The sequence below is a fragment of the Zea mays genome, chromosome 8 (genome assembly GCF_902167145.1).
Source record: "Zea mays cultivar B73 chromosome 8, Zm-B73-REFERENCE-NAM-5.0, whole genome shotgun sequence".
In the NCBI taxonomy this organism is placed as follows: Eukaryota; Viridiplantae; Streptophyta; class Magnoliopsida; order Poales; family Poaceae; genus Zea; species Zea mays.
The window spans coordinates 65,089,689-65,113,963 of NC_050103.1; the positions used below are offsets into that span (position 1 = coordinate 65,089,689).

At 43.3% G+C, this 24,275-nt stretch overlaps 2 protein-coding genes across 4 annotated transcripts; one reads left to right on the top strand and one right to left on the bottom strand.

The window, feature by feature from the left end:
* Window positions 1–272: 272 nt before the first annotated feature.
* On the top strand, window positions 273–1,712 carry LOC100501610 (uncharacterized). The gene has a single exon (NM_001196294.2). The coding sequence runs from the start codon at window positions 691–693 to the stop codon at window positions 1,558–1,560; it is 870 nt and encodes a 289-aa protein (NP_001183223.2). The 5' UTR covers window positions 273–690; the 3' UTR covers window positions 1,561–1,712.
* Window positions 1,713–1,895: 183 nt separating this feature from the next.
* LOC100280797 (acid phosphatase/vanadium-dependent haloperoxidase related) lies at window positions 1,896–4,930 on the bottom strand. Of its 3 annotated transcripts, none has more exons than XM_035961436.1 (5): window positions 4,618–4,930; window positions 3,652–3,808; window positions 2,886–2,936; window positions 2,617–2,754; window positions 1,896–2,186 (listed from the first exon to the last, which is right to left on the bottom strand). In XM_035961436.1, exons 1-5 carry the CDS (start codon window positions 4,824–4,826, stop codon window positions 2,127–2,129), a joined length of 615 nt encoding a protein of 204 aa, XP_035817329.1. In that variant the 5' UTR covers window positions 4,827–4,930; the 3' UTR covers window positions 1,896–2,126. The 3 variants fall into 3 exon arrangements, with proteins under 3 accessions (XP_035817329.1, NP_001348011.1, NP_001147189.1); NM_001361082.1 differs by having other exon boundaries at window positions 2,033–2,186; window positions 2,659–2,754; window positions 4,618–4,888; NM_001153717.1 differs by having other exon boundaries at window positions 2,033–2,186; window positions 3,652–3,817; window positions 4,618–4,888.
* Between the last annotated feature and the right edge of the window lie 19,345 nt (window positions 4,931–24,275).

Below are 24,275 nucleotides of genomic sequence, written 5' to 3' on the forward strand. Positions count from 1 at the left end.
ACAGGCAGGACCGAGGGGAAGGGAAGAGCCTTGCCGAAAGCGCCGGACGCGAGGATCGCCGCTGGTCGGAGAACCCGAGGGGACAACCGGCCGAGGGTTGTTGGGCCGCCGGTGGTAATGGGCTAATTGATAGCCTGCTAGTTCATGCTTTTTGTTGGACCAGGCCCACTAATGCTTTCACCTTATGAGCATGGAAACGGGATCTGAGGCTCCCGCGGTCCCGCCACCACCTCTGTCCTTTGATGCCCGATGCCAGCCACCGCCACGGTACAGCGCCGACTCCGCCGCCCGAAGAAGTTTCCGTACAGGCCAAAGCCCCCGCCGGAGCCGCATCCTTTCCTCCTCCACCTCAAGTCCCTTCCTTCGCCCGTGGCCGCCGCGGCCTCGCTCCTCTCTGCGCCGCGCCACCTCCACGACCACCCTTTCGCGGCGTGTGTACTGTACCGCGTCGCACGCGCGCGCCTCTTCCCGCTCCTCCCCCCGCTCCTCGCCGCGCTCCGTTCCCTCCGCGTCCCGCTGCAGCCCACCGCGTTCGCCGCGCTCATCGACCACCTCGGCGCCGCCTCCCGGCCCGACGCCGCGCTACTCGTCTTCCGCGCCGTCCCAGCCTTCTGCTCGCACTCCAACGCCACGTTCCACGCCCTCCTCCACTCCCTTGTCTGCAACGGCCGTGTGGACGCCGCGCGGGACATGCTCCCGGAGGCTCCTAAGCTAGGCGTCCGGACCAACGCGGTCTCCTACAACATCATCCTCAAGGGTGTTTGCCACCGGGACGGGTTCTCGGGCGCCCGTGTGGTGCTCGACGAAATGCTCGCCCGCGGCGTGCGCCCCACGGTGGTGACGTTCAACACGCTGGTGGGGTCGGCGTGCCGGGAAGGGGAGCTGGCCGCGGCGGAGCGGCTCGTGGACGAGATGACGCGCCGGGGTGTGGCACCGAACGCCGTGACTTACGCCCTGTTAATGCAGGGGCTCTGCGACGCCGGGCGGTACGACGACGCCAAGAAGCTCTTGTTCGACATGGAGTACCGGGATTGCCAGCCCGATGTGGCGAACTACGGCGTGCTGATGAGCGCGTGCGCGGCGTGTGGGGACGCCGACGGCGTTAAGGGGCTGATCTCCGACATGCGCAAGCGGAAGATGAAGCCCGACGACGCGAGCTACAACGTCCTGATCAGGTGCCTCTGCGACGCCGGCAGGGTCGACGAGGCACATAGGGCGCTGGTCGAGATGCAGCTCAAGGATGGAACAGCGCCGAGCGCCGCCACCTACCGCGTCCTCCTCGACGGGTGCTGCGAAGCGCGCGACTTCGACCTGGGTCTGCGAGTTTTTAACGCGATGCTTGCAAGCGGCCACTGCTCTCTGCCCCCCACGTTCAGGCGGCTGGTGAGAGGGCTCGGCGAGGACGGCAAGGCGGAGGAGGCCTGCTTCGTCTTGGAGCAGATGGGGCAGAGGGGGATGCGGCTGGATGCACAAGGGTGGCAGTCTGTCGCTGCATGCGTTTGCAGCAGCATCAGCGCAAGTGAGATGAAGCTCGTCGATCACCTGATGTCGTCGTCTTGATACTCAGTTCGAGTGGGCCATCTCCAGCATTCGTGTAAACGTGCAAATTATTTTTTATACTATTTGTAAAATGGAGTTTAAAATATGGAGATGGAGTGAGATAGAGTGGGATATGGAGTCTGTTGGAGATAGGTAGTCTGACATTGTTGTACTGGTGTATTTGATTATTTGATTTTGATAATCGTTAGGAGGCAGCTGTTAAATACACCAAAGTTTCTTTATTTTTTCAGCTTAGATGTTGATCGTTTTACGTTAGAATTTAGCTGAGCCCTAAGAGTTTTTACCAAGGAAGTCAAAATATGGGTCTTGTTTAGTACTTCCAGCCAGTTGCAATAGAAACAAAAAAAAATCAATTACCAGTGGAAGAATACTGCTGCTGTGCTGCACAACCTAATCTGTTTCTGTGTCAGCAAACAGAATATACTAACCATTTTCTAGATAATGCCCCGTGCGGTTCACTCTGAAGTGCAGATAGAGGAAAATGAAGCGGTTGATCAATGATATTTTTTTACAAAAATAAGTCAATGGAATTCGTGTACAAGCCAAACCCTATACATTCCTATTCCTTATACAGATTTTCCCATGAAATAAGCAGCTGCACAACCAACAAGTGCTCCTGCAAAAACCTGCAGCGACAAAAGAAAGAGAATGAAACAAGCTAAGTAAAAAAGTAGAAGAAATACGGAAACATATAAAGATATAAATATAATTCAGCAACTGAAAATTCAACAGTCGTATTAAGATACACATGCAGCTAAAAATAGAAGCCATAGGCTAAGAACCCAAAATTTTGTTTTCTTGGGTTAGCATGAAATATTCCAGATTAGATTCTGGAATGCAAGACACAGTTAAGGAGACACATTTGAGCAGCAATACAACATTTTAGTATCGTTAGGCCATTTGTTATGCAGAGGCAACAGTATAATACATTAATACAAACAGGCGCCAAACCAAAAAGGTGGATCATTCCACCATGTTTCATTTCAAGAAAACTCAACAAGTGCCATATTAACTATGTACATAGGAATGCAAATGGGGTTTATAGTTTATACTCACTTGCATCCATGAATAGAAGATAGAAGTATGTAGTAGAGCTACCTGAAGTGGGCTGTGTCCAAGAGGTTCCCGTAGTGGCCGAAAGGTTGAAATGATTGGATGTTCTGGTGGGAAATCACAGACTATTTGATTCAACAACTGCAGCAAAAGTTATTAGATTCAATTAGAAGACAGACACCGATAGATAAAATGGCAACATTCAACTGACAACAACGTGCAACAGAACAATGCCTTATGCTTGCAATATGCATGGTAAATCATAAGCTTACCGCAGCTTGGCGACCTGTGTGCCATCTAATTCCTGATGCATCATACATTACCTATATGACAAAAACGTATGTTCAGGACATATTTAAAAAAGGGCAGCTAACATCAATTTATCTATATAAAAGGGTTCATGTGAATATGCTTGCAACAAAACCTAGCCGTTTTTTACATTCACTTTTTTCTTAAATAAAGATAAAATACTTAAGTAAAGTAGGGGAAAATATATTAGTCATCAGTGCAGAAACTGCTTTAAAATGCAAATCCTAGCATGGTTTCAGATGAGTGATGGCACCGGTGGACATCGGCTGGCATGGTTCCAGAATGCAAAAGCTCTTATCCACATAATATAGATAACTTTGTCAAATTGACAAAAGAACGGTTTTGACATGAAAGTGCATGGAAATTTACAACTGAAACAAAATGAATGTTGGCCACTAGTGCAAGTCAGACACTGGCACACTACCATAAAGGGTGTCCATATTCATGATAAACAGAGTGGAGCAATGTCAACATTATCACTATCTCCAATTATTTAAAAAAAGAAGAAAGAAAAAATAATGCTCATGCCCAGTAAGGCTAAGAGATCAACTATTGGTTGAATTTGTACTAAATAACCCTATTTCCATAAGCAAAAGATGATAAATAAAAACTACTGTGTAGGAACAAAATTAGATGCCAACATCTTCAGAAAAAGGAATGCTTCAAAGGTTGCAACACACACATGCTTACAAAAGAAATTAACGGGACCTGATTGATTTAAGTACATACAACGGCAGCAAAAATCAATGCAAGGGCAAATGCAGAGCTATCTGCGCCTTCTTGTTGACCCACAGCAACGGCCAAGCTCCCCACAGTTGCAGAAAGAGATGACATGACTCCAGCTGAAGTAAGAAATTTCCTTGCATCCCACCTCTTCTCTTTTAACCTGCAACGTCTAGGAAGAACAAATTATGGATTACTGGAACGGCACTACAAACTCTCTAGGTTAAAAACTCAATAGCTCTGAACATCCAGCTATATCCAATTAGCCTTGCGTCAATGCCACAGTCTCATTCAGTTGTAGTCAGTGTTAAAAACATATCTAGGGGGTCAGTTTGCAATTTCGCATGTAGAAACAGTACAATCGGAATTTCAAGGCAGAAGTTGCAATCAAAACCCATGCTGTGTGTGTGGGCAGAAGCAGGAAGTACCACACTCAGTGCAACCTGTTAGTCAGCCTTGCCAGAGTGTCACGCTTCTTACTCGGATTTTAGAAAAGCACATAATGACGAGGGTAATTTGTAACAAACTGTGTCACTGCCACAACCCATGAGGTTACCGACGTGCTATACATACGGGATAGTCTCCTCCACAACCTAGAAACAAATGTAAAAGTTCATCTCCAGCTCGAAATTATGCTTCGTGAAAGTATACACAGATGGGAAAGTCTCCTCCGCAACCTAGAAACAAATGTAAAATCCAGCTCGAAACTAAGCTTCGTGAAAGCAAAGTTCGTTCCTTGCTTCGACAACACATCACACGGGCGGAAACCCTCAATCCAAGCCTGGAGACGGAGAGAGAGAAAGAGAAACTAATTTCCCCGAACCAAACCCCAAACCCGATCGTAAGCATCACCACCCCGCCTAGAAATCGAACCGACAGGGACACAGGAGCAATCGCGTCGGAACCAACGACCAAGTATCGCCCCCCGCGCGTTAGATTTAGATCCAGGAGAGTGGGAATGAGGGAACGCACCAGATGGAGACGAGGTTAACGAAGTTTGCGAAGGCGAAGGCGAGGAGGGCGACGGCGAGGGGGAAGTTGCCGCCTCCTCCGCCCGCGCCGATAGCGCCCGTGCCCCCGGCTCCAGCAACCAGGTCCGCGGCCGCGGCCGCCCCCGAGGAGACCGTGGACGGGGCCGTGCCGGCGCCCCCCGCGGCGGTCAACATCTCGCTGCCCCTCATGCCGCTGGGCCTAGGTGGGTAGTCTGGCTCGCTCCGTTCCGTGCCTCGTCTCGTACTCTCGTCCGTCGCTTCGTTCGCTTGCAGTTGCGGGCAGTATGTAGGATCAGGCAGTCGGGCTCGGGTTGGTGCTTGGCTGCTTGCTGCCTGCCGGTGGCGTCGCGTCTCGCGTATTCTCTCTGCGCGTGGGGCCTCCATGCCAATGGGTGCATGGTCGTTTGCCTCCGGGGCGTTGAACTGCCAGGGAGTACTGCTGGTTACAATTGCATGGTTGTCGCTGGCCGAGAACGCAAATCCATTTTTAGGCTATCTGCGGTTCAAACACTGTAATTTTATCTCATCTCTTATTTCAAATTTCTCTCCACAAATAGTGTCATCTACAGTTTTAAGTCCACTATTTTTCACACTCTACTCGATACATGCTTAGCTTATACTTTCTATGTCCACATGATTTAGTCGTTATAGATTTATTCTAAGTCAATTAATATCAACTTTGACCAATTATATTGGATGCTTCATTAAATTTTACAACATAAAAATAAAGTTTCTAGATTCTGTTGATTTAATGTGGATCTGATATATATTAATATTCAATAATAGTCAATGTTATAGACCTATTTTAATATTATGGTGTACTAGTACTTTAGTACCATACCGGAAGTTTAAGGAACAATTCAATCAACTTAAATAGGTGGACCATTGGTGTATCTATTGAGAAGCTGAGAAAAGGGTGAAGGACTGTCACACGCGGGCGCGCCGCCAGTCGGGCTGGCTGTGGTTGTGGTCTCGTATATTACTGTTTCCTGTGTTATGGCTAGTAACAGACGAGTTGTAATGGCTGTCAGCTAGTAACGGACGTCACTGATGGCGTCAGTTTCTAGCTGGCCGCAACGGTAGCTCTGATGGCGACCGTTAATGTCCGTTGGCCTCCCTCTGCGCGTGCATATATGTGGTGACGTGAACATTCTCAGACGCATTGCGTACAGCCCATCCCCGTCCCACCTTCTGCGAGCACAGAGAGTGGGAGAGCAGGCCTCCGAAATCGTCGTCCGCAAAGAGACACCTGCACGGGTGTGCGGGCGATAAGGTTTTTGGGGAGCGTACTCGCAACTGCTCGCTTCGTCTGCCCGACCAGCACTGATCAAGTTCCTCGTCGCAGTCGTCGTTCGAGGGACTGCATTGCGTACATCTGTCTGCGTCGACTGCGTACGACTATATCGAACATACACACGAGATGTCTCGTGTGAATTGAGTCACTGATGCCTTGAGCATCGGTCCCTCCGCAGGGTACAATATGTCCTTTGTATTTGTGCATATTCTACTGTTGTTTACTGCTTATGTGAGTAGTGATACACATGCATATACATGTCGTCACATATATCATTGTGGTTTTCTGGATTAAATTAAAACTAAAAATGTCTATTTCTCCAACAATCCAAAAACCTAATATTAGGCTTTTTCTGTTAGTGGTTTTGCTGCTGCGTTAAAACCAAATGAACCTTTTGATGGGACATTTTATAAGAGGTGGCATAGTAAGATGATACTGTGGTTGACTGTAATGAACTGCTACCATGCCGCACAGGGGAAACTCGAACAGTTCACTCCTAAGGAGGAGAGAATGTTCGACGTTGCCGATAACCTGTTTCGAGGCGTCGTGATTGGTGCTCTTGACAACAAGTATGTTGATTCTTATCTAACGTGCACATCTGCAAAAAAGTTATGGGTTGCATTAGATGATAAGTTTGGTGTTTCTGATGCTGGTAGCGAGTTGTACATCATAGAGCAGCTGTTTGACTATAAGATGGTTGAGAATCGTCCTGTAGTTGAATAGGCTCATTGTGAATCATCTAGGCCCCTTAGTGATGTTTTGGTAATTAATGACAACTATTTGTGGACTAACGGTTCTTGGAGAAATAAGAATACAGGGTTGGACCACATAGAATAGGAAATCTTGGAGATTTATAAGCATTGGTTGTGGATCAAGTTAAGGCAAAGGTATAACATAGGTTTTGTTTTTGCCGGTCTCCAGGAGTTTAGAGAAGATACTTGACCGGATTAGTAGGTTAGATAGCCGTACTATTAAGAGGGGTCAATGACTTTGATCTGTATAAAACTTAGTGCCTCATAGAGCATCTAGTGGTTGCATTTGCTGGTAATATCTTCGTCAAGACCCGGTTCCTACAGGTTGAAGGATATAGACGGCAACGACATTCCTAGATCATGGAACGCGGACGAGCTTCGGCGATATTATGTTTAGCTTGATGTAATTTTTTGTATTCTTTTTTATGGCACCATTTTCCTTTTCAAAGGGGAGAAAGGTTTTTAATGGGGCCACAACATGTAATTTTTCTTTTCCTTATTTCAATTCTATAAGAGTGATATCCCCCAAAGATGTAAATGTAAATGCAAAGGAAAAAGAAAATAAAACAGGGAGAAGCTCAAAAAGTTCCTAAGGGAATGCAGAGCTTACAGCGAAAAATAAACGCTGATTCCGCCGAAAGTAAAAGCCGAAGAAGCTCCTAAGGAAGGCTTACAGCGAAAAATAAAACGCTGATTCCGCCGAAAGTAAAAGGCGAAGAAGCTCCTAAGGGAGGCTTACAGCGAAAAGTTAGCGCTGATACACCGAAAAATAAACGGTGAAGCCGAAAAATAAGCGGCAAAGAAGATTTGAGTCATTCTCAATGGAATATGGTTTCGAATATGTATTTGAACATTCATTTGCACAATACATTACATCATGACATTTGCATTCATAAACATTCACTTAGACATACATAGGATCATCATCAGCATAACGTACAAACATGCTTCGATCCCAAAAGGAAGACAATTTTATGCTTCGTTGTGCACGCAAAGAAGGGAAGGTGTTTTTCGCCTATGGCTCAAAAGTATTAATTTCGTCCACACCAAAGCATTTCATACATGGACGGAAAAGTAAGATTATATTACAGAGTAAGACTCAGATTACATCATACTTTATACAAGTTACTACAGAAGTTTTTTGAGCTACTTTTACAGATTATTCAAGCTTCGATACTATCTTTGGAGCTTCGTTCTTCTACTCTACAGCTTTAGCTTCAGCTTGGTCAATCTGCACGAAGGTATTATAAGCTAAATTCAAAAATTCAAAGGAAAAGGTAAGCATAAGGTATGATTTTGTTACCAGCTTGAGGTGGCTCCGAGCTTCGTCACCAGCTTTGCTTCGACCACCTTTGTCCATACTAACTTTATAAATTTGTTTGCAATACTTCGAGCCAGATTTGGAACATCATCTAAGTCTGCCGGTGACAGGCTGAAGTTGGGTCTATTAACAATCTTGCCGTGTTCACAGCCAGACTTCAAAAAAGCAACAGTTGTGCCCCGAGAAGCTGATAGGGCACAAAAGTCGCTATGCCCAGCTATAACTTCGTCAAGATCATTAATTTCACCTTCAATATGCTCGAAGGCACCAGGCAGGTCGTCGGCCGAAGGAGTAAACTCTTCACTATTGGCTCCAACAAAATGGAACACTTGCTTTAGCTGATGAATGCATCGACTGCAGAACTCCAAACATTTACTTTGAAGATTTTTCAAAGATTCTTTCAATTCCAAGTTTCTTTGAGTTTCGGCTTCGAGCCTTGCATCAAGCTTCAGTTTCTCTTGTTCAAAATTTTCTGACTGGGAAAGAAGCTTCGAATTCAATTATGTTATTCTTGCTTCAGCATCTACTAATAAGCCTTCGGCTGTTTGTAGCTCAAGGTCTTTCTTCTCAATGGCAGCAGATTGCTCCTTTATTTTGTTTTCTAAATTTTCAATTATAACTTCTTGCCTTTTATCCTCTAAATCTTGTTGCATTTTTAATGCCTTGCTTAAAAGCATGCTCTGTAATAAGAGTTAAACACAAAATAGCCTTCGTTAGAAAATATTTTCGTACCACAAGTAATAAGAGTTAGACACAAAATGTTTACCTTGAAATTAGAATAGAATAAACTGCCGACAATATGCTGTCGACGGTAGCGGCTGATATCCGCTTCAAGCTTCGGGAAGCCGATACTCTTCGATAAGGTACCGACACCCTTCGCACCGGTTTGGTCTCGTATGCAGCCTAACCCTTCATCATCAATACCACCAAAAAGAAGCGCCCCCGGCCGATATCCACAAGATATAGCATACTCTTTTAATTCCCCTTTTTCAGCTTCAGTCAGCTCCTGGCCAACTAAGTTTCGGAAGTCAAAAGTTTCATCTTTCGAGGTATCTTCGGTTATTCCTCCTTTCTCGGGTTTGGCAGCCGTGGTCTCTTCGGTGGCTGCAGCAGTTTCTTCAGCGGCCATGTTTAGCAGCATCTTATCTATATCAGCGGCTATGCTCTCTAAATTAATACCTTCGGAGTTAGCATCTTCGGCTCTGGCTTCTTCTGCGGCAGCCTCCGAAGGTACAACTTTAGTAGCTGTCATGATTTCAGTTGCCGGCATTTTCAGAGTTGGAGCTCTTGGTGGTGTTGTTTCAATCACTTCAGTCACGGTAACAATCCTTTGTCTCTTTGGCCTAGATGCCTTTGTCTTTGTGGGCTCCTTTTCATTATGAAAAAGCTTCGTCAGATGAAGCCCCAATGGACTTAGTTTGACAGGCAAAGTTTCAGTCATTACCTTTAGAATTTCCTCTATTTCAGCATCAGAAGATGTCGCAGAAGTCTTCTCTTCTTCATCAATTGATTTTTGTTCCGGGATTGATTCCTTCCTTTTCTTCGAAGTTAACACTTTCAATTCAAACTTTTATTTCTTCTTTTTTGATTGATCTTCGTCATCTTTGATCAAAGCGCCAGCTACTCTTTTCCTTTTTTTGCCCTTCGGCACCCTTGTCGAGTCGCTCATAATCAGGATATTCAAAGCCTATAGCATCAAGCACTTTGTTTAGCCTTCGTTTCGGCCGGGTGCCGAAGGCTGCTGTCATCAATTGATCCTCTTTTTTAGAATAATTCCCAATAATTTCAATGCTCATTACTTCAATTGTTTCGAGCCATTCTTGGCAGGGTGCTTTGAAATATTTCTTGAACTTATAGTGGTAGGGCAGTCAGACAAGCTCCCCCTCTTTCTTCTCTCTTTCAAGCTTCGGCATAGCCCATTCCTTCATAGTTGGAAATATTTTGAAAGCCAGAAATTCCTGCACTAAATCCCTAGTGCCAATGTGCTCTGCGATAATCCTGAATTCAGCCAACGCAGTTTGGGTTGGGCCTTCTGGTGTCATGTTGCATTGGGGTCCGGTTTCTCCGAAGATCAATTCAAGCGGACTCTGTACCAGCTTCTCCTTGTCATCGTCAACTTTGACGTAGAACCATTTCGATTTCCAGCCTGCCGGCCACTTGCTTCGGTAGCTGATCACAGGAAATTTTGTAGTTTTCCGATAGGCAAAATTGTAACAACCAAAATTTTCATGTAACCCATCCTTTCTGGCCTTGGTTTGGTAATGTAGCTCGTGCACCCGGCAGAAACCTTCGGCAAACGGTTCCACCCCCTGGCTTCGGAGAGCCCAAATATAAACACTAAGCCTAACAATAGCGTTAGGAGTTAGTTGATGAAAGTGGATCCCAAACTTCTTTAGCACATCGGCAATCATCCTATTCAAAGGAAATCTCAAACCAGCTTTGAGGAAACTCTTGAAAATCACTATTTTATCTTTATGTGGCTTTGGAGTAGTTTCTTCTCCACCGAAGCAAATCAGCTCTTTCTTATCTTTGCTAAAGTAGCCCTGTTGGGGACTTGTTCTCAAATGCTATGAGTTAAGAACAAGGCAACATAGAAAATGTTAATCGTTAAAGTCCTTCGTCCTTCGAAGCATTATTTCCCTTAGGATATATTGGTTTTTGGACGAAGGTTATGAAAGGGCGTACCTTCATAAATTCATTATACAGTGACGAAGGATAAAATGTAGGGAATACAAAAGACAACGTAAACAATTATATATTATCATGTATAAACAGAAATATCGTTGAATTATAAATGTACCTTCAACTTGAAAGAGATGATAGTACAAGCGTGACGCAAAAAGCGAATGCCAAGTCAGCGTCCCCAGTACGGGGGTACTGTTCATCTATTTATAGGCATAGGACACAACCCATACAAAATTACATTCATGCCCTTTACACTTGATAATAATTCTATAGTAATCTATCGGGGTCTAAATAGCCTTTTCATCTTTAAGTCGGTTTCACTTTTTGCTGCCACGCCGAAGCTTTCCTGCTCACACCTTCGGCGCTGTATCAACCTTCGTATTATTCTGGTCTACTGTGATGCCGACTTGAGTCCGAAGATACCTGTTCACACATTATACTCCAGAAATACTGTTAAATCCTGTTTTTGAGGACCTTCGGAAGCCGAAGGTCCCCAACAGTAGCCCCTCGCAATATTAATTTGTTTTAAAATAATAAATTTAGATTGCGACATGGACGAAGGTTTTACGCCGAAGGTCCGAAAAAACACCTTCCCTTTGCTAGAATAGCAACATTCACTGACAAGCGGGGTCTTTCAATTTTCAACGCACTTGGCGTATAAATACGGTCATACCGCAAGCTCATTTGACACGCTCTCTGGCCAACTGCTCCCGCTCACTCAATTTTTAGCTCTTGTGCACTAAGATTTGCTAAGCTTTTAGTTTTGAAGCTTCGGCTTTGAAAATAGTTTTTTAGTGTCTCCGAAGATGTCTGAAGATAAGAAGACTGCTGCTGAGATGAAGCTGAGCCTCGACGAAGAGAAAAACTTGGGGTTTCTTATAGCGATGTCAAAAACCAATACAGAAAAAATCACCAAGGAAATTCTGGAGGGTTTGTCTGAAGATACTGGTGACAGTGACAGTTATGATGTGGACAGTGGTGGTGAAGACTCCGAAGATCGTCCCTGGCGACCAAGCCATTCAGTTTATGGTAAATCAACTATCAAAGAGAATCATCTTGTGAACATGAGAGGAAGGTATTTCCGGGATTTGTCCATTGTGAGGGCCGACGAAGGGGAAAAAACTTGTCCACACCCTGAAGAAAATGAAGTCGTAGTGTACCGAAGCTTTTTGAAAGCTGGACTGCGATTTCCCTTAAGCAGCTTCGTTGTGGAGGTGCTGAAAATCTTCGAAGTCTATCTTCACCAACTTACCCCTGAGGCAATCATAAGGCTGAATATCTTTGTGTGGGCCGTAAGAAGCCAAGGTCTGAAGCCTGATGCAAAAAGCTTCTGCAATATACACGAATTATCATACGAAACAAAACCTTGGGGTAAGGAACGGTATCATAATAATTTTGGCTGCTACGGTTTCGTTTCTCGGTCCGGGTCAAGCTGTCCCGTGCCAACCTTTCGGAAGAGATGGCCCGGAGACTGGATGACAGAATGGTTTTATGTGAAGAATGACCTGTCAGTACGAGAAGATATCAAAGGTGTAATTATGCGCCCTATTTGGCAAAGCTTCGGCCTTCGGAGGCCGAAGGTTGAAATGAATGAAGCTGCCGAAGAATGCCAGAGAGCCTTCGGTGTTATCTGTTCTTTTATTGGAACAAGAGATTTAGTACAAGAGCATATTGCCTTCAGGGTATGGCCGCTCGCGGAGAAATGGGAAATGCCACAAGAAACCATAAAGGAGGCCGACGAAGGTGGACTTATCAGGCTGAAGTACACTTTTAAGTTCGGAGATAAATTCGTTGAGCCAGATGATGACTGGTTAAAAAGTATTGAAAATTTAAGTGATGAACTGCTTGGGGCTTATTCGAAGGCCGAAGATACTGCAATGTCAGCAGCCTTCGGAGGCCGAAAAAAGAAGAGGCTGAATCGGGTATTTGATGCAATCGGGTTCGTCTACCCTGACTATTGCTATCCCATTCGAAGGCAGAAGAGAAAAAACACAACCTCTGCAAAAGAAGAAGCTGCAACTGCTCCTAGCGAGCCAGAACCGAAAAGAAAGAAGATTAAGGTCCTCACACATCGGCCACGCTATATTGAACCAGCTTCGGTGCCTGAGTTTACCGGAGAAACTTCTTCGGCCACCGAGGCTAAAAAGCCAACCAAACCAACCTTGCTGCCAGAAGTTGCAAAAATGGCCGAAACGCCAAAGAGGATAGAATTGGAAGAACCGAAGATTTCGCTACTAGAAACCGAAGAAATGGCTGAAGCGCCATCCACAGAAAAAATGGAAAAAGTGAAAAAACCAACTGAAGAAAAAACATCAGAAGTTGTGAGTCCTGCAGCAAATGTTGAGACAGTAAAAAATCAAAAAGTGCCAGCAGTGACTCCGAAAAGAAAGAGAATGGCTAATGTGCTAGATGTACTGGAAACAATCAAATCTTCAAGCACACCTCCGAAGAAGGCTGCTGTCATTCCTGAAACAACAACTGAAATTTCTGATACTAAAACTCCAGAGCAAGAACTTGAAGCCGAAGCTGGTTCCTCAGAGCCCGCAAAGATAAAATCCTTGGAAAGTGAGGCAGAAAAAATAACAAAGCCAACTTTTGTTGAAGAAATCGGTGTCATTGCCCCCGAAGCATCCCCCAAAGTTCGCGATTATATTGTTCGTCATGCTTCGGGGAAAAAACTATCAGAAAAAGAAGAGCAAGAGGCCCAGCGCTACGCCCAAAAACTGAAGTATCCAAAGGGGGCGTTAATATTCAATGGCAGTGGAGAAGAAGACTTTTTGTATTGTCTCCCTGACAGCAAAGAAATTTCTGTCTGCCGGGAGATGAGCAAGAGCTTCGGATTCCCAACACTGGAAGACGGGCTCTCAGTGTTATCGAAAAATGATTTGGCCGACAACCTAGCATATAATAGCTTAAAGGTACAACAAATGGAATCTTTGTAATTTCTTGCTGGGACCAAAATTTTTCCTTTAGTTAAATCTATTGATACACACATATTTCTCTTTGCAGGGCTTGATACTTAGCAATGCCCTCAGGGCACAGAAAGATGCTGAAGACGAAGGGTGTACTATAGCCCTGCGCAACCTTCGTTCCGAAGTAATTGAACTGAGGAACGAAGGTCTCGAAAAAGATAAGATATTACATTCATTGATAAATAAAATAAAAGAAGACGAAGCTGCTTTTAAAAGTCAAGCTGAAGCTCAGAAGCGCGAAATTGAAGATCTTCGGAAACAACTGGCCAGAGCCAAGGAAGAACGCATACTTGAAGAAACAAAGCGAGAACTCAGCGACCAATGGGCAGATCACTTAGAAGGAACTGTTGAAGAGCTTCGGTCATCCAAGAAGAGATGTTATAACAAATCTATAGAGTGTGTTAAGAAGTTAAAGGCTAGCTTCGCCAGGGTCGGCGCCTTCTCAAGCGAAGAAAACTTTACAAGAGGCAATCCCGAAGGTCCCATCGAATGGATCAACCACGAAGCTGAGGCCTTCGAAGAAATTTTAAATAGCCGTGGAGACATATGTGCTTTCTCTGGTGCCAGAGGAATTGCCACCATTTTAGAGAAGAAGGGTTGCGAACATGTAAAAATTTTAGCACAATCCGAAGCTGCTTTGTCCTTTGAAGATGCAAGAGATCCTTCGGCCGAAGCTAGCATGATCGGTGGAAAATTTTTCACCGATATCTGGGATAATGGTGGCCGAGAAATGGCCGGAGAAATTATTCAAAAAAGTGAAAAGGGCATTCACGATGCTAGAGAAGTGGCTGAGGCTGCTGAAAAGAGCGCAGAGCCCGAAGGTCAATTAGGTATTAACTAATAGTTTTTATTGTGTTGTAATTTTAGGTTTTAAAATTCGTTTGCAATTTGTAATAGCAATGTAGGCGTATCCTGTCCTACTTCAGATTCTGCTAAAGCGTCTTCGGGCCCTCAGCCGAAAGGAGATGACGAAATAAAAAAGATGGCTGAAGCTATTATGGACGAAGTCGTCAATCGGCTCCTGAACGAGGCTGCAGAAGTCGTTTTGAGAGAGGATTAAGTATTATTGTAAAAACTTCTGAAATGTAATATATTGTAACATTTTGTAACCCTGAATGTAATATACCTGTTTTTATTGCACAATTCTTTACGATGCATGAAACTTTATACGTACCGCTTTTGAGTCTTTGACGAAAAAACACTTTCCCTTCTTTTCATGCTTCGTGAAGAAGAATTTTTCTTTGTCACAACAATGTCCAGTGTTCTGATGAATAATATCCAGGCTTCGTGAAGATATTTTCCGAAGCTACACCTCCGAAGATCAATAATGTATCTCTTTGTGACATTATGATTTTTCCCTTTTTTCAAAACGTTTCCCCTTTCTTCAAAACGTTCTTCTGTAGATTAATATTGTGTCCATCTCTTGTGCCATATGCAACATGATGTATGATGCTTATGCTATGCGAAATGATGCGATGATGTTATGTTATGTGAGGTGATGTTTATTCCGAAGATGTACGCACATCCCTGCAATAAAACACAATCTTTTATAAGCCTCCCTTAGGAGCTTCTTCGCCTTTTACTTCAGCGGAATCAGCGTTTATTTTTCGCTGTAAGCCTCCCTTAGGAGCTTCTTCGCCTTTTACTTTCAGCGGTATTCGTGTTGACTTTTCGCGCTTCGCCTTTTACTTAGGCGGTATCAGCGTTGACTTTTCGCTGTATGCTCTGCATTCCCTTTGGAACGACTTTGGAGCAGAAAACTTACACTGCGCTCCCTTTGGAGCGACTTTTTGTGACTTCGGCAAACTTACTCTGCGTTCCTTAGAACGACTTTTTGTTGCTTCGAAGAATTTTCGATAATCCGAAGGTCCTCTTTGTTATCATAAACCTTTAAACTTCAACAACTTAGGCCTGTGAAGAGAATATATTTTCCTTTTGGCAAACAACGAAACTATATTCATGAAATCTAAACAATGTCCTTTATTACACAAAAAAGAAGACTGAATAAGAAAGACTGCTATTTAGGTAGGATATTTGTCAATATATGTGCTTTGACTCTGGCACAGTGCTGTTGACTGTACGAGCTTCGGACTGCTCTCTGAAGTCCCTTTGGTGTGGAGCATACTGGCTCCCTTCTGGCTGCTGGCCTTGTTGCAGCGGAGGTGGAGGCGGAGGCTGTTGCCAGGAAGCTTGAGGTTGACTCGCCGAAGCAACAGAAACTGCAGGGTGGTTGCCCACATATTCTGGGATGTAAGGTGAATGATACGAAGCAGTATGCATGACCTGCTTCGGCTGAGCTTGCTGTGCTGCGGCTTCGGCTATTTCCTTTTGCTTCTGGATGGTAACATGGCACATCCTGGTGGTATGGCCTTTGTTCTCACCGCAAAACAAGCAAAAAATTCTTCTTAGTTGATCCCCGAATCTTCCGCCGAAGCCCCTGGCGCCTCTGCCTCTTGGGGCTGGTGGTCGGAAGGGCCCTTGCTGTTGCCCCGAAGCCTGTGAGGAACACTGTGGCCTTTGCTGTTGGCTCCCTCGATCATCATTTTGGGCAGAGTTGTGGATTGATCTAACATGCCTCGGATAAAACCTTCCTCCGAAGCCCCTGGTCATCTCAGAAAACCTAAAAGCCTCCTCCCTTCTTTGGCGGAAATCATTATTGGCCCGAATGTACTCGTCCATCTTCTGGAGCAGCTTCTCCAAAGTTTGAGGGGGCTTCCTAGTGAAGTACTGAGCTGACGGTCCTGGCCGAAGCCCCTTGATCATGGCCTCAATGACAATTTCATTGGGCACCGTTGGCGCCTGTGCCCTCAAACGCAGGAACCTCCGGACGTACGCCTGAAGGTATTCTTCGTGATCCTGGGTGCACTGGAAAAGAGCTTGAGCAGTGACCGGCTTCGTCTGAAATCCTTGAAAGCTAGTTAACAGCAAGTCCTTCAGTTTCTGCCATGAAGTGATCGTTCCTGGTCGAAGGGAGGAATACCAGGTTTGAGCAACACTCCTGGCAGCCATAACAAAAGATTTGGCCATGACTGCAGCATTGCCACCATACGAAGACACTGTTGCTTCGTAGCTCATCAAAAACTGCTTCGGGTCTGAATGGCCGTCGAATACGGGAAGCTGAGGCGGTTTGTAGGACGAGGGCCAAGGTGTAGCCTGCAGCTCAGCAGACAGAGGAGAAGCATCATCGAAAACAAAATTCCCATGATGGAAATTATCATACCAGTCATCTTCTTTGGGGAAACCCTCCTGATGAAGGTCTTGGTGCTGAGGCCTTCGGTGCTGCTCATCCTGAGCAAGATGACGAACTTCCTCAGAGGCTTCGTCTATCTGCCTTTGCAGCTCAGCTAGCCTAGCCATCTTTTCTTTCTTCCTCTGCACTTGTTGATGAAGCATCTCCATGTCTCTGATTTCTTGATCTATCTCGTCCTCTGGCGGTGTCGGGCTAGTAGCCTTCCTTTTCTGGCTTCGGGCCTCCCGAAGAGAGACAGTCTCCTGATTGTGGTCCAGCGGTTGAAGGGCTGCAGTGCCAGTTGCTGAAGCTTTCTTCGGCGCCATAACGAAGGTTTATGATCGCCGAAGGAGTTCAGAAAACTCAGACTGTGGAAGTGAGTTCACCGGAGGTGGGCGCCAATGTTGGGGACTTGTTCTCAAATGCTTTGAGTTAAGAACAAGGCAACATAGAAAATGTTAATCGTTAAAGTCCTTCGTCCTTCGCAGCATTATTTTCCTTAGGATATAATGGTTTTTGGACGAAGGTTATGAAAGGGCGTACCTTCATAAATTCATTATACAGTGACGAAGGATAAAATGTAGGGAATACAAAAGACAACGTAAACAATTATATATTATCATGTATAAACAGAAATATCGTTGAATTATAAATGTACCTTCAACTTGAAAGAGATGATAGTACAAGCGTGACGCAAAAAGCGAATGCCAAGTCAGCGTCCCCAGTACGGGGGTACTGTTCATCTATTTATAGGCATAGGACACAACCCATACAAAATTACATTCATGCCCTTTACACTTGATAATAATTCTATAGTAATCTATCGGGGTCTAAATAGCCTTTTCATCTTTAAGTCGGTTTCACTTTTTGCTGCCACGCCGAAGCTTTCCTGCTCACACCTTCGGCGCTGTATCAACCTTCGTATTATTCTGGTCTACTGTGATGCCGACTTGAGTCCGAAGATACCTGTTCACACATTATACTCCAGAAATACTGTTAAATCCTGTTTTTGAGGACCTTCGGAAGCCGAAGGTCCCCAACAAGCCCGATTTCACCATCTTAGGAAAATCAGCTTTGGAGATGGTCGACTTTCCGAAGTCCAGATGGCTAGGCTTGCTCGACACTGCGATGTTGTAATCATCTTTAGAATCAGTCTCTTCAATATCTGCTTGCTCTGCTTCAGCAGCAGGGACGTCTTCCGGTGCCACCAACCCGGATCGCTTCATTGCTTCCGAGATAGGAACAGTTTCCGCAGCTTCGGTTTCGTCTCCCTCGCGATCGACTCTTGCAGTAGAACGAACTCTGGCCATTTGATTATGATTTACTTGAAGTTTTTTGAATTGGCTTTTTTGTCTTTTCTAAAGCTCTTCCACTTGCGCCGAAGCAGATTTTGTATGAGCGCAATAATCAAGCTTCGGCTATGACTAAAAATTTGGCAGCAAAACAGTACAATAGCAATGAATGATGTGGTAACTTCACACCTACCCGTTTGTTTATATAGTGCTGCAGGTGGGAAGGTGAATCGGCAAGGTCTCCAACACCGAACAAACAGTCACCCGCACTCACTAAGCGGTGGGCCACATAGCTCGAGAAGGTGAATCGTTGGCAAGAGTGTAATCGGTGCAAGATGGATCGCGCGTCCGATGATTATTTTAATCGTTTCTCGCCAACGAGCTCAGGGAAGGTGTTTTTTCACGGATCAAGCTCGTTACGAAAAACGATCTAGCGCCGCGAAGGGGCTACTGTTGGGGGTATGCTTCGTAGCCGAAGATCCTAAAGAAATAAACACCTTCGGCAGATCTTCTCCAAGACAGCGCCGAAGCTATCAACCATAAAGCTTCGGTACAGTAACATGTCTCAAGACGAAGGGGTGAACCGACATAAAGATGAAATGACTTAAAGACCCATGATATTCTGTGTCATTATTGTAGTTCATTGTAAAGGGTAGAAATGTAATTATGTACAGGCTGTGAACGATGCCAATAAATAGGTGAACAGTACCCCTGTACTGTTCACGTACTCTCTTGTTATCACGCATTGGGCATTTGTTTTTGCTTCACGCTGGTATTTTTGCTTTCCTTCAAACAGAAGGTACATCTGTAATTTATTATCATTTTTGTAATAATGAAGTAAAAATGAGTTAATAATAATAATCATGTGTTTGAATTATTTTACACATGTTTTACCCTTCATCATTATTTGTGATATTTATGAAGGTGTAACCTTCATAACCTTCGTCCGGAATCCATTATATCCTGAGGGAAATAATGCTTCGATGGACGAAGGACTATAACATTTAACAATTTCTATGTTGCCTTGTTCTTGATTCATAGCATTTGAGAACAAGTCCCCAACAAGAGTGATGGTGATATGGCTCTATTTGTAAGGAAATTCAACAAATTCATGAAGATGAAGAGAGGTCAACCTAGAAGAGGTCAAACATCAAGAATAAATGCTTTCAATGTTAGAAAATGTTTTGAGTGTGGGGAACCCGGTCACATTGCCATGAATTTCCCTAACAAGAAGAAGAAGGGCAAAGATGAAGGTGATAATAAGAAAAAGAAATTCTACAACAAGAAGAAAGATGGCAAAGCCTACCTAGTTGAATGGGACTCGGATGATAGCTCTGATGATGATGATGATGATGATGATGACACCTCATCCAAGCTTAATGCTGGAATTGCCATCAAGGAAGCTCCATCACTCTTCTCATCCCCCCATTGTCTCATCGCAAAGGGAGATGCTAAGGTAAAAATCATCACCGATTTAAATGATATAAATGATGATGATGATGTTGATGATGTTGATGATGATGGCTATTCATATGATGGTCTTGTTAGAATGTTAGGTGAGGCCGATGACTACATGCACAAAGAAAAAGAAAAAAATTAAGACCTTGAAGGAATTGTATAAAAACCTCCAAGTGTCTTTTGAGGAGCTCAAGACCTCTCACAACGATCTAAAAGAGAATTGTGAGAAGCTTGCGGATGCTAAAAAATCATCTATTGTGCATGAAGTTGTGGTGGTCACCGAGGATGTTGGAGTCACTTGTGACTTACTTGATAGTCTTACAAGTGAACCACTACCAACTAACTCTATTTGTGATAAATGCAAAATTTCTCTTATGAATGATAATATTGCTCTTGATGAATCAAAAATCATTGTTAAGAATGAAGTGTTAGTAGATAGAGTAAATGCTCTAACTCATGATCTAGAGAAGGCATATGGTGGAAAGGCTAAATTGGATTTCATATTGGGAAGTCAAAGGTGCTCACTTAACTGTGAGGGTCTTGGATATGTTCCCAAGAAAGGAAAGAATGCTTTTATAAAGCAAAAGACATTGTTTGTGAAAGAATGTGACAAAGTGTGTCACAAGTGTCACAAGAAGGGACATATTAAGAAAAATTGTCCTAAGCTCAAGAATGTATCCTCCACTTGTTTTGAGCATTGTTATGTTCTTTCTCATAATGCAAAAGGTGTTCATGCTAGATTTGTTGGTACTTCAATTGTTGGCAACAAAAAGAAAGATATTTGGGTGCCAAAGACCTTGGTCACTAACATCCAAGGACCCAAGCAAGTTTGGGTACCTAAAAGAGATTGATTTCCTTTGTAGGTGAACTACAAGGCGGGAGGGAATCATTGGGTGTTAGATAGTGGATGCACTCAACACATGACCGGAGATATGAAAATGTTCACCCAAATGAGTGAGGAAGATTACTCAAATTATGATAGTATCACATTTGGAGATAATCGCAAAGGAAAGGTTAAAGGATTGAGTAAAATTGCTATTCCGAATGATCATTCCATATCAAATGTGCTCTTGGTTGAGTCTTTGAATTTTAATTTACTATCCGTAGCTCAATTATGCGATTTAGGATTTAGTTGCAATTTCACGGTTGATGATGTTATTATCTCTAGTGTTGATGGTAGCAATCTTAAGTTTAAATGTTTTAGACATGAAAATCTTTACCTTGTTGATTTCTCATCTAGTGAGGCAAAGCTCACAACTTGCTTATTCTCAAAGGCTTCACTAGGTTGGTTATGGCATAGAAGACTTGGTCATGTTGGAATGAAGCAACTCAATCGGTTAACCAAGCATGACTTAGTCCGTGGCTTGAAAGATGTGAAATTTGAGAAGAACAAATTGTGTAGCTCTTGTCAAGCTAGGAAGCAAGTGGCAAATACTCATTCAAATAAAAGTCAAATATCTACTCATCGACCTTTGGAATTGCTTCACATGGATTTATTTGGGCCCACATCGTTTGTGAGTATTGGTGGTAATTCCTATTATCTTGTGATTGTGGATGATTATTCTAGATTCACTTGGGTTTATTTTCTTCGGGATAAATCTAATGTGTTTGAAACATTCAAGTCATTTGCTATATTGGCTCAAAATCAATTTGATTTTGATATCAAGAAAGTTAGAAGTGATAATGGGTCAGAATTCAAAAATGCAAGAATTGATGAATATTGTGATGACAAGGGTATTAAACATGAATTCTCTTCCAAATATACCCCAGAACAAAATGGTATTGTTGAAAGAAAGAATAGGACTCTCATTGATATGGCTAGGTCTATGTTAGCGGAATATAATGTGTCGGATTCTTATTGGGCCGAGGCAATAAACACCACTTGCCATTCATCAAATAGGCTATATTGTCACAAGCTTTTGAAGAAAACTCCCTATGAATTGCTCATTGGTAGAAAGCCAAATATCTCACATTTTAGGGTATTCGGTTGCAAATGCTATATTTTGAGAAAGGGAAGACGACTCTCTAAATTTGAGAAGAAATGTGATGAGGGTTTTCTTCTTAGATATTCATCAAATAGTAAGGCTTATAGAGTTTTCAACAAAACTCATGGTATTATTGAAGAAGCATATGATGTTGAGTTTGATGAAACTAATGGGTCTCAAGATAAAAGTGATAATCTTGATGATGTTGGTGGAACTCAATTGAAAAATGTTATGAAAACAATGGCCATTGGTGAAATAAAGCCAAAGGAAGATGATGATGAAAATAGTATGGTTGGCATTCCTTCCTCTTCAACTCTAAATGAAGAAGATCACCAAAGCCAACAAAATGATGAAATTATGGCTACTCATGATCAAGGTACTTCAAGTCATTCGGTTCCTCCTAATGCTTCAACTAGCAATTATCAAACGGTATCAAGAATTCATCATTCTATTATGAAGGATCACCCGGTTGATCAAATTGTGGGTGATATTAGTAAGGGTGTTCAAACTCGCTCTCGCATAGCTTCATTTTATGAACATTTCTCTTTTGTATCTTGTATGGAACCTAACCATGTAGATGAAGCTCTACTTGATGTTGATTGGGTGAATGCAATGCATGAAGAATTAAATAACTTCACTCGAAATGAAGTTTGGGAGCTTGTTGAGAGACCAAAGAACCACAATGTTATTGGTACAAAATGGGTATTTCGCAACAAGCACAATGAAGATGGGGTAGTAGTAAGAAACAAGGCAAGATTAGTTGCACAAGGATATACTCAAATAGAGGGATTGGATTTTGGGGAGACATTTGCTCCCGTGGCAAGATTAGAAGCAATCCGGATTCTTCTTGCTTATGCTTGTGCACACAATATAAAGCTCTACCAAATGGAGTAAAGAGTGCCTTTCTAAATGGTAAGATTAGTGAACTAGTGTATGTTGAACAACCTCCCAGTTTTGAGGACCCCAAAAGACCTAACCACGTGTTCAAGCTTTCTAAAGCTCTCTATGGGCTTAAGCAAGCTCCACGCGCTTGGTATGAAAGGCTTAGGGATTTCTTGCTTTCCAAAGACTTTAAAATTGGGAAGGTTGACACTACCCTATTCACTAAAAGAATTGGAAAAGACTTATTTGTCTGTCAAATTTATGTTGATGATATTATTTTTGGATCTACTAATGAATTGTTTTGTGAGGAATTTGGAAAAATGATGTCAAAAGAATTTGAAATGTCTATGATAGGAGAATTGAGCTTCTTTCTTGGTCTTCAAATCAAACATTTGAAAGATGGAATCTTTATAAGCCAATCAAAATATTTGAAGGACATGCTCAAAAAGTTTGGCTTAGAAAATGCAAAGCCTATCAAGACTCCTATGGCAACAAATGGTCATCTAGACTTAGATGAGGGAGATACTATGGTTGATCAAAAACTTTATCGCTCAATAATTGGTAGTTTACTTTATATTACCGCATCTAGGCCCGATGTTATGTTTAGTGTTTGCATGTGTGCTCGATTTCAAGCTTCACCTAGAGAGATTCACTTGAAGGCCGCAAAAAGAATTCTAAGATATTTGAAGTACACTCCCAATATTGATCTATGGTATCCCAAAGGTGCTCAATTTGAATTAATTGGATATTCGGATTCGGACTATGCGGGGTGCAAAGTTGATAGAAAGAGCACCTCCGGTTGTTGTCAATTTCTTGGAAGATCTCTTGTTTCATGGTCTTCTAAAAAGCAAAATTCCATTGCTCTGTCTACCGCCGAGGCGGAATATATATCGGCCGGTAATTGTTGTTGTTGGGGGCCTTCGGCTTCCGAAGGTCCTCAAAAACATGATTTAACAATGTTTCTGGAGTATAATGTGTGAACAGGTATCTTCGGACTTGAATCAGAAAGGGAGAAGCTCAAAAGATACGAAGGTTGACACAGTGCCGAAGCTGTGAAGCAGGAAAGCTTCGGCATGTTCGCAGAAAGGGGAACCGACTTAAAGATGAAAAGGCCATTTAGACCTCGATAGAATGCTATAGAATTATCACCAAATGTAAAGGGCATGTATGTAATTTTGTATGGGTTGTACCCCGTGCCTATAAATAGGTGAACAGTACCCCCGTACTGTTCACGCTGACTTGGCATTTGCTTTTGCGTCACACTTGTATTTTCATCTCCTTCCAAGCCAAAGGTACATTTATAATTCAATATTGTTTCTATTTCTTTATGATGAATTAATAAAGTTAAATGAATAATGTTATGTGATTAGTCACGCTATCTTTTATGTTTCATATGCTTCGTCTTTTACTAATGTATATTGTAGTGATGAAGGTTAATCCTTCATGACCTTCGTCCGGAGATCGTTATATCCTAAGGGAAATAATGCTTCGAAGGACGAAGGATCTTAATGTTTAACATTTTCTGTGTTGCCTTGTTCTTAACTCATAGCATTTGAGAACAAGTCCCCAACATTGGCGCCCACCTCCGGTGAACTCACTTCCACTTCGAGTCTTCGTGAACACCTTCGGAAGCTACAGACCTTCGCCATGGCGCCGAAGAAAGCTTCAGCGGCTGGGGCTGCAGCACTACAACCGCTGGACCACAACCAGGAGACCGTCTCTCTTCGGGAGGCCAGAAGCCAGAAGAGAAAAGCTGTTAGCCCGACGC

Coding starts and splice junctions, on each gene's coding strand:
- LOC100501610 (NM_001196294.2), top strand. CDS start 691: ATGCTCCCGGAGGCTCCTAAGCTAGGCGTCCGGACCAACGCGGTCTCC.
- LOC100280797 (XM_035961436.1), bottom strand. CDS start 4,826: ATGAGGGGCAGCGAGATGTTGACCGCCGCGGGGGGCGCCGGCACGGCC. Junction 2,937..3,651: donor CATTGATTTTTGCTGCCGTT/GTATGTACTTAA, acceptor TTTGTCATATAG/GTAATGTATGATGCATCAGG. Junction 2,755..2,885: donor ACACAGGTCGCCAAGCTGCG/GTAAGCTTATGA, acceptor CTTTTGCTGCAG/TTGTTGAATCAAATAGTCTG.